We start from the raw sequence: 17000 nt of genomic DNA, 5'->3' as shown, positions 1-17000 counted from the left end.
AATAGTAATCCTTATCTCCACAGATAAGTGTACCTCTCATCCCTCATCAAAGAGGCTTCTTGCTGCAGCAGATGGGGACTATTACAACAAGCTACAACTGACCAAAATGCAGGATCTTTGCTGCAGGGCTACATCTTCTGTATATGACATGGAAGCTGCACTCATGAAATCTCAACAATTTGGTTGCCTGAACAAGACTTGAACAATGACAATATCAGCTGACTCCCTAATGTGGAAGAGAGAAATTTCAAGGGGTCCCATCTCTAGATGAAGAACTATAGGGGCTAATTAATGCTGAGACGTAGAAAGAATATTCCCCAGGGATGAGCTCAACAATTGCTTATCCAAACCAAGTGCTAAGCCCTAAAAACAAACATACAGACAAGCATCACTAAATTGACTCATTAGATTGTATTTATATATTAACTTATATGTATGTGTGTGTATGTTTGCATATGTGACAATAATAAAGAAAAAGAGGCTATGAATTTGAAGGAGAAGAGGAGGGAGAAGAAGGGGAAACAACATAAATTCAAGATACACATACATACGAAGATAAAAATGAACAAATTTTAAAAGAATATGTTTTAGTTCCTTATCTGGTATTCTAACATGGTATTAGCAATAATACAACTTAGGGTCAGAACATAAAGAAATGGGAAGTTTATATTCCAGATCTGCTCTCAGCCCCCTTTTTATGTACATAACATTCAGTTAGGAAACAAATGGGATAATACTCATTTGCTCACCTTGACCCCTTCTAGTCTATAGTCATGAGGAATTGTTTCTTCTTTTTCACCAAGTTTCTCAAGGGCTTCTTCTTTAGCTTTCTCCTAAATATAAGAAGTAATTTTTAGGATTAGTATCTCCTCCCATACAACACATTCCTCGGATCTTAAATTTGAGGTAATCTGTTGTTAGCTTCAAACATGCACATGGCCATTGTTTAACATATCCTCAACAGCTTAAACTTAAACACTGCTTTCAGGTTAGCAGGTTGCTGGGCTAAGGGAAGGTTAGAAAGGGTACTAGGCACATACTACTTTTCTTAGGAAAAAGGATGAATACAGGTAGACAAAGATGGGGATTCACAGACTTGGACACAGGTATGCTACCTAGGCACTAGAGTGGATCAACATTAGCACTTCCTAAGGTTTAGCTTACTAAACAGGATATGTGCAGTATCAAAGAAAGACTGATCATGCTTTATAGACATATTTTTAAAAGCAAAGTTTTAACTTATTAGAAAGCAGAGAGGCATGGTTAATAAGTCATTTTGTAGAAGCATTTGAGCTGCCATTACCTTAACTTTATTCACCACAGGTTTTTCATCTTCTGGATTTGTTTCCCTTTTTCCCAGGCTTCCAGCCAAGGTTTCTACAGCATCATCTGGCACCATGTCCTTCTGCAGGGACATAGAGGTTAAACCTAAGTTGTTACTCATCCTTACCAATTTAGAAAGGCACATGCTCATTTCAGGTCTCTGTAATCTTTAATAATGTGAACCATCAATATGATTAGAATGGAGGTTTTGAAATGTTAAGAATGTTAAAAAAATAAAACAAGTTTTTATATTAAAAACTGTGTATGAAATTGATATACTAATACTGAAAACCTTAAAAGATCCAGCTGGGATTTTGACCCATGGAAAAAAGAAGATAAAGATAACAGAAGCTGACAGAAGGGAAAGAAGGCAGGATCTCTCACCAAATTTGGCAAGGCCCTGGGGAGGAGGCACAAGTTTGTTCTTTGGCACTTTCACTAATCACATGATTAACAGTTGACTCAGGGTCTTCCTGTTTGTGACTGACTGTCCTCAGTGCAGAATGGCAATGACCTACTTGAGTCTTGATATTCAGAATGAAATGTGCTAACTCCATGATGCTATCAGCCAGATTTGGCTATGCCAACATTCAAACAAATAAAGAGGAAGCACAGACGAGGCATGTAAAGGGAAATGAAGAAACCATGTATGGGTCAAGTGAGAGAACAGGTTCTGGCTTTCCAAACTATGCATCATAAACGTTCCTTCATGATTATTAAAAATTAATTGAATGTCTCCTGGTCAGAACGCTTTTCATAAATAGAAAACAATACACCACACTTAACCCGAATAAGCACCATTCTTTAATGGGTTTTTTTTTTTTGGTATTATTATTGTATAGGTCTCTAAACCATCTAAATGAACATATCCCAAGCATACAAAAACTTTGCATTTCTGCCTCACTGGTTTCCCTGGGAAATGTTATTCTTACTTCTCAGTGTGACTCTGCCTTTGTAAATTCCTACAAAAGAAGATTCCTTCATCTATGCTCCATCTGCAGTTCTCCATATGGAAAAGTCCAGACTGTGTCATAACTTGAGGTCTGGCTCATATCTATACAAGACTGTAGGATATCCAAGAGCAGGACCATATTTCTCATTCTTATCCCAGTTAAGGAAGGACCAGGATAACAGGTAAGCTGCTCAAGGTCAACATAAAGCCTGGCAGTCCTCACCTATACACAACAGAGATAAGGAAAGACTTTACAGTGTCCTTATCAACATTGAATGAGGAGACTAGCAGGAAATGTACGTCAGTTAAGGAATTCCTGGGAAGCATGAATCAAGCCCCAGCACCATCCTTATTCCTACAGACAATAACGAGAAGATACTATGCAAGATCTGGAATACATGTGTCCTGTAAGAGGAAAGCTAATCATTCAGGATTCAGATTTTGTTAAGAGTGAAGCAGTGACCTCTGAGTCATCAGAGAATAGAAATGAAACCCTTAGTAATCAAAATTAAACATGGACTTAGCCAAATATCATACTTCATTCAAAAATTAGAAGATAAGAAACAATGAAGGGCAGGCAGAGGGATGCTGCAATCTTTCCTCCAAAGGGGAGGGGGGCAGGATCCTGGTCATGATTTGAGTGCAAAGCCAAGAAGAAATATGGTACAGCCTTTCTGTCAAACTTCAGAAAGCAGGGACTATTGGAGGACTGTAGGGTTACAAGGAGGTTCAGAAGAGAAAAGCAAAGTTGCATGCAGCACCCGAATTAAAGTTAAGTACAGATGAGGTTTCTGGCACAGCCCTGAAGCCCGAAGAACAATAAATAACAACTCTGCATTAGCTCTCACTTTATTTTTGAGTCATAATATTAGGGTGACACACAGTAGAGAATGGGGAGAGAAAGAACAGAGCTTGCTCAAGACCCTTTCAATGCTAAGGGCATCACTCACCGATGAGGCTGTTTTGGGTGGTGCCGCCTGCATACTGCACATGGAGGCCTGAAGCACAGTCTCAGACGCAGTAGGGGATGTGTCCTTAGATTTCTGGGAAAAGAAGCAAGCACTCTGAATAACTTTAAAACTACCTAACTAATAAAAGTGAATAATGGTGGCTCAATTAGATACTACATGATGTAAGTTGTAAGCAAGATTCTTTTGAATGCTTATTGAACAATATGCATGCCAAGACATGTTTAAAAAGAAACTCTTCAGTTATTGTAATAGCAACTGGCAGACTCAGTTTCACATGTGTAAAAGGAGAACACTGAAAATACACACAACATCTCAAGGGCTGATCTGAGAACATATAGCAGTTACCAATCTGTGCATGAACATAAGGAATGATACTGAATAGGAGTTTCAGAGTGGTCCCTGGACTTGTAGCCTCAGCGGTACTGGAGATCTTTTGAGGAATATATATTCTTAAGACTCTCACCACAATGCAGTGAGGAATTCTAGAGGCAAGGTCCCAGTAATTTTCAAATGCTTTTAATCCAGACACTTTAGCAAAGCACCCTGGAGAAAGAGCCATGCCAAAGTGTACTCTCATCATCCTTAAGACTGTACACTGATGTTAGGGTGGAGAAGCACGAGCACAGCTCAGATTCTACTTAAACAATTGCTTTAACAGGGTACACACGTATACACACACACACACACACACACACACACACACACACACACACACCCGCAAACAAACAAACAAAAAAACCAACTAAGAACTCCTACTGTGAGAATTCCTTTTAGTAAAGGATGTAGTGATCAAGGGAAGGAAAGCACCAATAACAAAAGGTCATTTTTGCAGAGCCTTCCCCTTGAGTAAAACAGTAATGCAGTAAGCCTGGTGGAAAGGAAGCCATGGTGGCAAGCATATACTAGGGGCATGAACAGAATCAGTTCATGGAGTGGCAAGCTCAGGTTTGGAGCAGAGGAATGATGTAACTAGAAACATCCTTCAGGAAGGGTGACTTTCGTGGATATAAAGGTGGGAAGAACTGAGAGGTGTGGCAATTTTATTTAAACCAGATCACTAGAAAAAATCAAAAGGAAAGCTCAGATATAAGCATTTCCCTGAAGGAATGACTGCAGGGTTTAAACTTTAGGAATACTAGGGTTAGGAGGGCAACAGAAAATACATCTAGAAAAAAGCAAGATGCAAACATCATGTACAAAACATGACCAATGGGCTTTTAAAATCAGCTCCTCTACGTAATAATAATTTTGGCTTCACACATTTTCAGAGTAAGAATGAACAATAAACCCCCCTAAGACATTATCAGAAACATACTTCTATTTTCTCAGCTGGTATAGATGGTTTGTCCTGATATGTAGATCGGCCAAAATCTTCTGAAAGCTGCCCTATCAGCTCTGCTTCACTCGGGTGCTATAACAAGAACGGCTGTGTTAGGAAGACGCTGTGCTCTGTAAAAGCACAGCACAATATTTTCCCCCCTTGGTTGATATAATTTAGCTACACTGTATTATCTAAAACAAAAGCTAGCTTGATAAAGTGTATTCTTCATTTATAGATGTAAGAAAAGCAAGGTAAACAAGAACAGAACTGGCCACTGTGAAAGCACAAAGGTTTTCCTAACCACCTGACAAGTCAGCTCCAGGAACCACACAGAAGTCCATGGAGAGGTGCAGACTTTCAGTCTAGGTAATCACTTTGGGATGATTTTATATTTACAAGTACTTTTCAATAAAGTTTCAATTATTAAAAAGGTAGAGTAAGTCACTTTTCAAAGTAACAAAAGGAATTGATGTAGACTTTATTCAAATAAGATATCCTGTTTTAAATAAGAATTGCAGTTTTAAAAGTGACTATTCATAATTTCCTAGTCCTTAATGACTTCCTTTCGAAATAAAGCAGAGTAAACACCATTCATGTACTCATTTCCTATACCCTAGGAAAGGGAAGGGAGGAAACGTAGGAGAGGATTGAAAATGGCTTCTGGCAGGAAAGTTTAAAAGCCCTATTTCTTCCAGCAAAGCCAGTCCATGCAGAGATTCTATGAAAATACCTATAGTGAAAAGGAAGACAGAGCAGAAAGAGAGGCAGTGGAGGAGTGTGCTTTTCTACAACCATGGAGGACATGGTTGCTAAGCTCATGAGCTCACAACGTCTAAAGTTCAGTTACCTGCACAACACTGAGCTCACCAGCATTTCATCCCAGACAGGAGAGCAGGTCAGGAAGCCATTTAACTCTTTAAGGAGCTACTGGTAGTTAACACCTGGTCTACCAGGCATCAGCACACAGGAGGCTATTTTTCTCCAGTGGCATATCTACTGAGAAACTACCCATTCTCTAATGAATAATCCCACACTTGGGCTCATGCAAGCAACGTTAACTCTACCCGATGGCTCATTAAAACTGAAATGGAGAAGAAAAGAAAATGGAGAAAAAAGAAAAGCACTTGGAGCAGTGTTAAGGATATAACAAGTGATTAAAAATGCTGATTGTTGTCATCATGACAGGAAACTATGTATATCTAAGGCAATATAAAAGTGTTAGTGTATTTCACACAGTTACTAAATACAATTCTAAATTAAATGCTAAAATAATATATTAACTCCTAATGATTGGTGAATGCTGCTTAAAAAATAATAGTCTAGTAATAAATATGAGGGAAACCATCATTAAAATATATGTAAAAGAGCAGAGGCCTCAGCCTTGAGTTGCCACCAGAATTCGCCTCAGTACTAGGTTGTGTGTGATATGTGATCTTTTAAAAAGATCCTAATTTACACTACAGATTTCTGTTATCTGTAAGTGTTAGGGAAATCTTCTTTTCCAACCTTAGACTTTTCTTCAGGCTCTGGCAATAGTGGTTTTCCATCTTTATCCTGAAAATAAAATTAGAAATTTATTGGAGATAAAATAAAAAAAAATGCTTTCATTTCTGTTATGTTAGTTTGAGGCAAGCCCAGGATGTAAGATGTAAGCTTATTTTTTTATTATTATACTTGAGTGAATTAGTTTTAGATTTAATTTCTGTAAGTACCAACACAGGAATCTGTTCAAAAGCCCAAACATGTCTAAGGATGCTATCATTTGTTTTTTATTACAAGTTACTGAAAGAATTATTGTTTGGTAAGGCAAAAAGATAAAAAAAAACAAAAATAAAAACAAAGAAACAAAAAGACTTTTACAAGAATAGTACAATTGTGGCAATGGGTTGGTTTTGAATATTTACTGTGTGTATGGGTGAGCAGGGTTAGTTCTTTTCATATCCCATGGGTCCCAGGGCTCAAACTTAAGTAGTCAGTCTTTGTGACAAGCATCTCTACCCACTAAGTCATCTAGCTACCCCTTCCTTAACAGATGATTAAAGAAAAACCTTACTTTTAAGAAGCTGGGTATGTAGGATCAAGATTGTGATCCCAGCAGTTGGAAGCTAGAGGGGATCAGGAGCTCAAGGACAGTCTCCACTACCTGCCCATGAGTTCCAGGGGATCAGGAGCTCAAGGACAGTCTCCACTACCTACTGAGTGAGTTCGGGGCTAGTCAAGGCTCCTTCGAAAGCCTGTCTCAATTCTCCAAACAGGGATGGGGATAAAAACTATTTTTGTATTTTAAACACTGTTTAGGTCTTGAACATGAATTTTCACATTTTAGGAAATGTTTTCTCCTCCTTCCAAACAGTGAAATAGGTTAGAGCTTTAACGACTACTTTAGAAGCCCTGTTCTGTGGAAAGCTTACCATAACTGGCTTTAACCTGTACTCAGGGGGGACTGTGTCATCATCCTCACCACATTTTTCCTGCCTTTCTTCTTTTGTTTTTGCCTGATGAAAATGAAGAGGAGAAAAAAGCAGCAGTTAGATGATATAATTAATAGAAACTGATGTCACCTACTTCGTGTACTACAGAATAACTCAGAATTGGGTTAAAGTATTTGGAATGCTCCCTAAACCACAAAGTGCAAGTCTGTGGAGAGCAGAAGGTATTGGGATAGACTCCCTGCTTGGTTCAAGATTTAGGAAGTCATGGCACCTTTGAGAGTGTTACCTCTCTGGCTAATAATCCTTCCTTAGCTCATTAACTTTGAAGGGTCACCAAAGTAAATAAACATTCCTTGGAGGACAGTAAGCACAAGGCAGAAGATATCTGCAATTATTTTAATAGCTCCATATATGTCCAACAGGGCAGTTAGCTAAGGAGAGAGAAAAGTACATATCCAGTTCTTTCATCTAGTTCAGCACTGGGAGAAGCAGTCATAAATGTGGCTTCTTCATGGAGAACTGGCTTTACTGATTTATAAGGACTCCTTTCAACAGCATCAGGACTTACTTCACAAGATCAGTGAACCAGGAGCAAATAGACACATCAGAAATAACTAGCTCTATAGTAGACTACTATTTCTCCTCTATGGCGTCTGTAATGGAATCTTCAGGTGAGTCCTGTAACATCCCATGTATAAGGATTTGTATCTATTTCAAGGCAAGGGATTATAATTGAGAACCTAAGGTAGCTAGCACAATAACTTCAGCAAATTCTGACCCAAACCACTGCTCCCATCTTCACCTCAACCTCAGACTGGACTGACTAATTTTTTGATTAAGTCTTAAAATTTTTCAAGCAATTTTAATCAGTCAGGCACTTTTTGTTCTGGGACTAGAATTGTATGTTGTTTAGAATGGAAAGGTTTTTGCTTATTTTCGAACTTCGGATTTTATTCTGTCACTGTCTGTGGGGGTTCTGATACTCAGGAATACTGCCCAACTCAGGGAGGTGTGCTGTGTCTAGTCCCTAAGGAGACTCCATTAATATCAAGGGTCATCCAAACAGGAAGATTGTCTCCATCCTTCCAGGGTATGAGCAGATATACACACAGATGGATCTCTTTTTTCACCTCTTTGTTTGCTCCTTATGTTTTTAAAATGGCCAAACCATACAAGACACCAAAGGAACAGAAGTTAGAACAAAAGGAAGTCTACCGTACTGCAAACATGCTGAACCAGGTACACATACCTAAAACTCGGGTGGCTTAAAAGGTATCACTGTAGGCAAAACAAAGTTTATGTGTTGTAAGTGGGACTGGGTCTGTTCTCTGGAGACTTCCATTGTTTGTATGGGTGCTGCCTAATGTGGGAGGTGCTGGGATGGCCCTGGACTCTGATAAGAAGCAAGGACTGTTGAAAGGCTTATCAAAACACAAGGCTATTCATTATGAATGATCACCCCCAGACTCCATGAATTAGCTCAAAAATTTGGAGGACTGGAAGAGCTTCTTATGAAATAGTTATCGTTGAGGACTAGGAGAAGGCTTGCCTGACATAAGTGGAAAGTTATTTTATTAGTGTTTGGTACTCACTGGCTTCTAGGACAGTGAACACACTCCTACACATAATCTGGAGAGCAACGATCTTACCCATGGTGCTGCGTGAGTTCCTTTTACGTCACTGTTTTCCAATTATTCATCTGGGTTAGACTATCCTGCTTCTTCTATTAGGTTTACACATTATATGGAGAGAAAACTACATATGTGTGTGTATGTGTGTATGTGTGTGTCTGTCTCTCTCTGTGTGAGCAGTCTTATTAAATTATTCTAATTATTTATATAAAGCCTGTGGCAAAAGTGAAATCCATAGCCCCCAGGTGATAGATTCACGACATAGAACCTCCTGGTCACACCCACGCTCCACCAAGACCACAATCCTTAGAGATAGCAGGCTCTGAGTAATCTGCACCTCACAGTATCTGGACCCATGTTCCCTTTCTTCTGAGTACATCACATGGTCCTGAAGGGCAGGAATTGTTTCTCCGTCTCCCTTGTGTTTAGCATCATGAAGCTTCTCATGCCACACTGCAGTAGGGGAGCCATCCCAGAAAGTAGAAGACAGAAACTGGCCCATAATAGACCTGGGCCAATTCAGACTCAGGCAGAGTTCCTGGGAGTCAAGGAGATTGTCCTTCCCTGACAACTCAGAACAGGAAGTAACAGCAGAGTCAGGGGCATTGTGACACTGCCACTTGCCAGCTTGCTTCCCCTGAACTGATAGGGTAGTGCTCCCCCTGAACTGATAGGGTAGTGCTTCCCCTGAACTGATAGGGTAGTGCTCCTAAAGCCTTTGGTTGTCTCGCTCCAGGATTCCTACTTTGTCAGATACAGGAGGTTTACTTCTGGCCTTTTCCTGAAATCACAACTTAATCATTACTTCTACCTGCTACAATCTTGGACGGGCTTGTTAAGGGCTGGGAGGCTATGAGACAGAGGTGCTGCAAGTGTGTGTGAGCCCCAGTAAACAAGCAGTTGAGTGATTGCTGCTCAGTTTGTTTTAACCTGAGACAATGTCAACCTTCTTCCCCATAGTTATACAGAAGAAGGTTCATCACTCTCTTCCATGATCACCTCCTTCCACAAGCACTCTTCTGAAAATACAAAATACCTGGCAAAACAAATCTCACAGATTCTCACCTCAGCACTACTTTTATCTTGTTGCCTCTTTACCTTTGAGAAAGCAGATTAGTGTTTCTTTCTTTTTCTTCCTGCACCCCATTCCTCCTTTTTTCCTGACAGGATCTCACATGTTCACAATCCTCCTGCCTCAGCCTTCTAAGTTCTGGGATCACAGATGTACACCAACATACTGAACAAAAAGGTTTTGCATTCTTGAAGTGCTAGATTCCAACCCAAGTGCTTGCATAGGCCAAATCAGTACCTGACCACTGAGCCATACGCTCACTTTTCAAGCATTAACACAGTAAATGTTTTACATAAACACTTAAACATCTGCCGTGGTTTCTCACTGTCCAGAAATAAAACCTACATTTACAAGATTCTAAAAGTGAGATAATGAAGAGTTGCTCATTTTCAATTCTAACAATGCAAAAGAATTCTAGTCCTGTGCCAGTGTTCAGCTTCAGTGTTCAGTGTTCAGTACCTCTTTGACTTGGTCGTCCTGGCTAATGTGGCACTCAGGGTCTGGCTGCCGGGTGCCCAGTGACTCTGACAGAGCCTGCAGGGCTTGATCACTCATGACAGCCTGTTAAAAGGGAAAAAGTCAGTGCATAAAAACAAAACAGAAAATTCTTCAGTTTTAGAATTTAGAGAATCCATATAATCGATTTATTTGTTAAATATACATTTTAAATACAGAAGGTGAATTGTGTATTGGGAAATTACTATATAGGAAGCATTATTTGAAAATTAAAAGAGGAAGAAAAAGGACTTACCGATGAATGAAAGCTTGGCCTAAGACACCAGACCTGTTCCTATAGCAACCGCTAGATGGCACACTCAAGACTTATTTTGCAAGTAAGATATACGATTATAATAAAAATGATATTACAAAAAACTCTTATCAAAATAAAAGCTGCAGCCGGGCGGTGGTGGCGCACACCTTTAATCCCAGAACTCGGGAGGCAGAGGCAGGCGGATCTCAGTGAGTTTGAGACCAGCCTGGTCTACAAGAGCTAGCTCCAGGACAGGCTCTAAAGCTGCAGAGAAACCCTGTCTCGAAAAACCAAAAACAAACAAACAAACAAACAAACAAAAAACAAAATAAAAGCTGCAAGCAAGTAGACTTGCACAATCCTGTTTTTCTTTCTTTTTTAAAAAATGTGTTTGAAATGTCTTCTGAAAGCTTGGCCCTTCAGCAAAACAGCTAAATTCAGTAACCGAGAAAGCTGAAGTGGCGTCTGAAGACAATGTCAGAGCTCTGAGAACTCCCACTGCCAGGGCGTGGTGCTCCCCCACAGCTCTCCCAGCCATTGAGATAAAAATAAACTATACCCTCCAGCAGGGCCGAAGCAGAGGCAGCCCTGATAGAAATGGCCCTTAGCATTATCAGCACCCCTCACACAGGACGCACGTGCCCACATCTAGCCTGGAGCTGCAGGATCAACCCTGAAGACAGAGTTAGGTTACAGCTTGTTTCTGAGGCAGCAGAAACACCTTTGCTGACATCCCGAAAATGACCCACAAAGCTTCTTTGAGGAACTCAAGTCTAAGATTCCATGTTTCAAGAATTGTGTCTGTCTCTGTGTTACAACATGAGATGGTCTTGTATGACAACAGTAAAGGCTATGCTCTAAAACTATTCATAATTAAGCAAAACCAGGCAAATAACTATTGTCATCTGGGCTCTGGCTATTTAAGGAAGTGTGTACCTCTTCTACCTTCCTTTTCTTCTCTTGGGGAGGAACAGCACATCTGGTCACTCCAGCAGACTGAGCTTTAGAAATCTCACCTGTAGATTTCTGAAAAAGAAAATACAACAGACATTTACAGGTGATGGAAGTTCAATTGTTATAAACAGAACTAAAATACTATTTTTACATCCAAGACACTTTCTAGCGGAGGCTTCCTTAACAGAGCTAAAAACAATACCTCTTCCTTAGCTTGCTTTTCAGTCAGAGAACTACAGGTGAAGTCAGAAGACAAGGCGTCTATAGCATCATCAGGTCCCATGGGTTTCTAGAGAAAAGAGCACAGAATAACTCCTAACTGCCAAACCAGAGACTAAGAGTCTTGCAAAGAAACATTTTTTTTTCATTCCTTAGATACCAAATGAGAAACGTTAATGAAATAACTCAGAAGGAAGCCATGTTTGGAAGACAGTGGGTGGCTTCTCCTTTTCCCTCCTTCTAACAGAGTTACATGTGATTATATGTGCTCATCATACTAATAATTATTAGTATTTACTAAATCCTTTTATTTTCTTGACCCATCACTCCACTTCCATATATATACATGGCCAAGGAACAGTGAAACAGCCCCATGCCCACCTTTTTTTTTTTCTAGGAATACAAAGAAACATTATCTGATTAAGAGATTGGTGTGGTCATCACCTTCAGATACAGAATTGTTCGGGCTTTTTCATTGTGTTTTTTCTGATCCTGGAGATTGAACCCAGAGTTTTGGGCACACTAGACAAGTATTCTGCCACTGAGCTATATCCTCAGATAAGATTTTACTTTTGATTTTGTGACAGAATATAATTTACCCAGGCTGTCCATGAACTCAGCCTCCTGAGTAACTGGGATTACAGAACGGCATCACCAAACCCAGTTTGGGACTGGTAATTCTATACCCCAAAGGAAGATACACCGCATTGATAGAGATCTGAGAATACATGCATACAAACTCACAGGGGAGTCTGAAGGAGGTCCTGTGATTCCTTCCTTTTTCTGAAAAAAAATGAAAGAAAGTGAGAAGTCAAAATTAATTCTTCTGATTGATAAAATGTATTCTCAGTCTATTATGAACTAAACTGTGTAATTTCCCACAGATACGCTGAAGTTCCAAAGAACCTCAGAATGGTATCTTATGGGACATAGGGTCTCTAAATAAGAAATTCAGTAAAGCTAGGTCATTAGTGGGAATCCTTATCAAATGAAACTAATGTCCTTATGAAGAGAGCAAACTGAGGCCCAGAGCAACCCAGAGGAAAGGCAATGTGAAAGGACTCAGGGAGGAGATAGCCATCAACAAGCCTAGCAAACAGGCCTGGAAGAAGCTGCCTCTCAGAGTCCTTGGAAGAAGCCAGCTATCCCAGATCCTAACTCTGACTTCCAGCCTCTGAAAACAGCAGATGGCACATTTTTCTTGCTTAAGCTATCCAGTTTGTAATACATTGTCAGGGATGTTCTAAAAGGTTAGCATACCTTTCATTAACCACTGTATATGCCCGATTCAACTTTCCAAATTTTGATATTAATAGGAAATTATCTTCCAAGAAAGAAATAAAAGTAGAAGAAAACTTACAGCCAGAAGTTCCCTGTACTCTGGAGGAATAGTTCCTTCTCTTATACCCAGTGGCTCCAGGCAAGTAGAATCCATTGGGTCCTAGAATTAAATCACATATGAAGATTTATTATGCTGTTAATATGCTGACAATGATATATAAAATTAAAGAATACGTCAGTACTAATTTTTGTAACTATTGAGATGAAAATAAATCATTAAGAAGCTAAAACTGAACATGCCCCAAAAGTTCTAACGGTATGCTAACAATTATTTAATTAGCCTTATAGATAGCACTTTGCACTTTAAGTCCATCATTTCCACCATTTTCTATTGAATTGTCATTTTCTCTGTGTTTTTTGTCCTTTATAAACTCTAGAAGTAAATACTTTGTTACTTTTTAAAATATTTTCATCTCATCTATGATTTATTTCTTATACCATAATACATGTAATTTTATCATTTTAGAAATTAAAATGGATATTTTAAAAATATTATTCTGAATGTGGGATTATTCATAAACATTATACATCATAACTTTGCATGTTTTCTAATACTATATAAATAATATAATTTTGTTGGACTCATTTATTCAAAATTACGGCTTTGTATTATATCCATATTGATGCATAAGGAAGCCACTTTCCCTTTAAGAAGCACTGAGTAGCTTCCTATATTCTGTTAACTATATTGTTTTCAAATATTCTGTGAGATGTGCTTCTTGCAGAACACACTGGCAAAGCTCCTAGACTCTCCCTGGAAGGGACCTATTACTGAAAGGGACACATTTTTAGTATCTAGTGTCTTAGTTGAGTTGTCTGACTTTCAAACTCTTGGAAGTCTGGTCATACAAATGGCACCACACAATGCTTTAAGTCATTTTCCTAATCCCCTGGTGAGTGTTATTTGCTCATTGTCCAAACAACTTCTTAATTTTCTACAAGTTGTTTTTTTCTCTGGTTTTCTATTTATTGTAAATTATAGGAACAAATATTTAATGGTATCAATTGAAAATGTTTTCCTTTAATAACAACATTTTTAATATCAGGAAACAAAATTATATTACTTTTTGGAAAGTAAGAATAGATTAATTCAGATTATAAGGATATAAAACTCAAAATAAGTTCAAGTCCACTACATCAAATCTAAAGAACAGAAAAGAAGACTTTCTGACCTCGTCAGTGAGAGTTTTAGCACCATCAGATATTTTCTGAACCAATGAAATTGTGTAGCTGTCACAAGGCAGACTGTTTCAACGCTGACCACTAACTTTTGGTTTCTGTTATCAATGTTGATACTATCCTGCTTCTACATATTCAATAGAATATGATATGTCCTCCTATGCTTAACAGTCACAGCTTCATGTGCTGCCTATCCATTGAAGATGAATTCTTACTGGCTTCCAATTACATACCAAAACTACTGGTCCAGTGTACCATGAATCATCTTTGCTAGTTTCTTCAGGTTCCCCTAAAGTGTCTATCAGGTCATCTAAAGCATCCGTGTCTGACTGGAAATGAAATAGAAAGAATGTAAATGTTATTTGGTAGATATATTGCCCTTGATTTTTAACTACAAAAATTTATCAAGTACTGTAACTTTTCCAAAAATAGTTAAAATTCAGCCCATTTTTATTATGAAGATACAGAGTCCAGATTCTGAGTTGAAAAGATAAAAGACTACATTCAGGTAAGAATCACCATTTCAAAATGTACCAAGTCATTAATTACAGCAACAAATGTATTAGTTCACAATGGCTATGACGTCAAGATACTAACAGTTAAAACAGAAAAAGAAAAAGAAATGCAAGAATTAGCCACTTGGTACTTGTTGCTTTTCATTCCCCCACTCCCAAATTTCATAGTACATAATCTGTAGACAGCATGTCTTCCAAATAGAAGCTATTTTTAAAAATGAATTCTCCTGTGTTTTTCCATTTCTTTATGAGCATTGTTGGTGCTTACTTGCTTGCCCAAAGATAGCTCTGAAGAGAAAGCATTTGAGATCACTGGTAAAATATATATGAACTGTCAGTTTAGTTTGACAACATGAACTAAGCATATTAATGAGAGGGATCTACCACCTTGCTTTGTAATTATGGATAACTCAGTGTGAACAGGCACCTGAAATGGAAAGACCCTCACTCAGACTAAAAGTGTCACTGAAGATGGCCACATTCCCACGATGGTTTCAGGACTTATCATTATTGATATAAGTAATAGAAATTAGGGTCTATTAACTTTAGACTATTTTTTCTTTTTAAATTACTGTTGTTATTTCTTGGAGAGGGGATAGACTTCAAAGAAGTACATTATGTTCTTTACCAATACAGAATAATTAGACAGTACCTTATATTCTTTATCAATACAGAATACTTAGAGAGGTAACACTTAACTCTCAAGATGTCCCTACGCTAAAACCAAGCGACGGGTAAAGTCAAGTCTTAATCAGTTATGATGTTGCTAAAGAACACATTTTCAAAATAGAAACTATTAATAAGCTCAGTGTATTGGAACTAGAGTTTCAAACAGAGGCTTCTATCATGATATGGTACAAACAGCAGTGTGAAGGCCTCACTTTCAACTTGGTCATAATTTCTTTAAACTCAAAGTCATTAAATTTTTGCTTTAAAATCACAAGAAATCAGACTGAGACAAGCAGCAGAGGACAAATGTCTGATGATGAACTGATGTGATGTCCATACCTTGTCAGATGGCTTGTTTACTTTGGACTCCACTGGTGAAGCTGGCGTTAATGATTTCTTTTCTTTTTTCTAGTGGGAATTTAGAAGGACTTTAAAAACTTTCATATACCTTTATGAAACAACTTTATGACACATTTAAGATGAATTATTCAAATGTAATAGCTTAGATCATGTACTAGTCCCCTGATGTGCTCTGGAGGGCAATGTTGCATGTTTCAGTACTAACTATAAATGTGAAGCCTTTTTAGTCATGTGAAAGAGAGTATGCATGTATCTGATTTGTGATAGACTGACCTAAGTACTTGATAAGTCTACAGCTTTCCTTATAGAAAGGGAATTAAAATATTGTTTGGTATATGAAAGAGATAGAGATGGAAGAGAAGAAAGAAAGAGAGGGAAAGAAAGCAGAGGGGATAGGAAGAGAAAGATTGAGAGAGGAAAAAGAAGAAGGAAGATAAAGGAGATGCGGCAACTTTCCCTGGGTTGCAGAGCAAGGAACAAAGCCATGATCTGTATCAGGACTGCCTGGGTCTTTATTCACCATACTTGTCCTGGGCCTTTCAACCCTCCAAGTTCTTTCTGAAATTGCTCCTTGTAGCCACTGTTCCCTGGATCTTTGCATCCACTCATCAAGACCACTGTGTTGCTTGCCTTGGTATATCATTGTTCATTCCTTGATTTTCCTCTCATTAAATACCATAGTTCCTCTCAAAGGCAGCTAGGAACTTTCCTACCTGTAGCTTCCTGCCTCTGTTCAGACATGATTTCTGAAGATGTCAGCTCACATCCCTCAACCTACCATAGCAAAGCAACATTCTGATTTTGCTGCTGGGTGTGTGCCCTTGTCTTGTCACCTGGGCAACTCTTTTGCTGTTTCCAATGGCACATATTTTGTATGTTCCTGATTTGTGATAATGATCTATCCCAAATCTTCTAGGGCCAGGGACTAAACTTTTGGCAGGAATTATATTGATGAGGCTTCATTCATTTAGGATCACACAGGGCCATGTATCATTTGAAACCATCAAATTTGGGAAGAAGATCCCAGGCTGCCATCATTTGTACACCAGCAGTGACATGTATGGCTGCTTGAAACTTTGCAGTCACTTGTGCTGTCCCTTGGTTTCACAGTGATGTGAGGCCAGTGATGTTACCTAACTAGGGGATGTGAGGATTATGTTGATGATACTTGACAAGCACAATGTAAGTACTTGCATACAACTAAAGATTGCTATGACTTTGATGGTGAAAACCCTGTTATGTACAAGCCATGATCTGGGATCTGAGCCACCTTTGGGGAGTCAGTTACCACTTTGTGTAGAGACATTCAC

The 17000-nt window shown here is 38.7% G+C and overlaps 1 protein-coding gene across 14 annotated transcripts in view; it reads right to left on the bottom strand.

Moving 5' to 3' along the window:
• The window catches only part of Cast (calpastatin), a 128358-nt gene that overhangs the window by 37554 nt on the left and 73804 nt on the right, over window positions 1–17000 (bottom strand). For 13 of the 14 annotated variants that reach the window (XM_038321805.2, XM_038321807.2, XM_038321809.2 and 10 more), the window contains 13 exons: window positions 15670–15738; window positions 14380–14475; window positions 12987–13067; window positions 12371–12409; window positions 11610–11696; window positions 11390–11479; window positions 10162–10263; window positions 6979–7062; window positions 6074–6121; window positions 4562–4657; window positions 3226–3318; window positions 1304–1405; window positions 750–833 (listed from right to left, as the gene is read on the bottom strand). In XM_038321805.2, coding sequence (XP_038177733.1) covers window positions 750–833; window positions 1304–1405; window positions 3226–3318; window positions 4562–4657; window positions 6074–6121; window positions 6979–7062; window positions 10162–10263; window positions 11390–11479; window positions 11610–11696; window positions 12371–12409; window positions 12987–13067; window positions 14380–14475; window positions 15670–15738 — 1071 coding nt within the window. The remainder of the gene's footprint in view (window positions 1–749; window positions 834–1303; window positions 1406–3225; window positions 3319–4561; window positions 4658–6073; window positions 6122–6978; window positions 7063–10161; window positions 10264–11389; window positions 11480–11609; window positions 11697–12370; window positions 12410–12986; window positions 13068–14379; window positions 14476–15669; window positions 15739–17000) is intronic. The other variant, XM_038321800.2, reaches the window with a different exon arrangement.

The sequence above is a fragment of the Arvicola amphibius genome, chromosome 3 (genome assembly GCF_903992535.2).
Source record: "Arvicola amphibius chromosome 3, mArvAmp1.2, whole genome shotgun sequence".
In the NCBI taxonomy this organism is placed as follows: Eukaryota; Metazoa; Chordata; class Mammalia; order Rodentia; family Cricetidae; genus Arvicola; species Arvicola amphibius.
The sequence above is the reverse complement of the archived record's forward strand: the minus strand, read 5'-3'. Positions and strand labels throughout refer to the sequence as shown.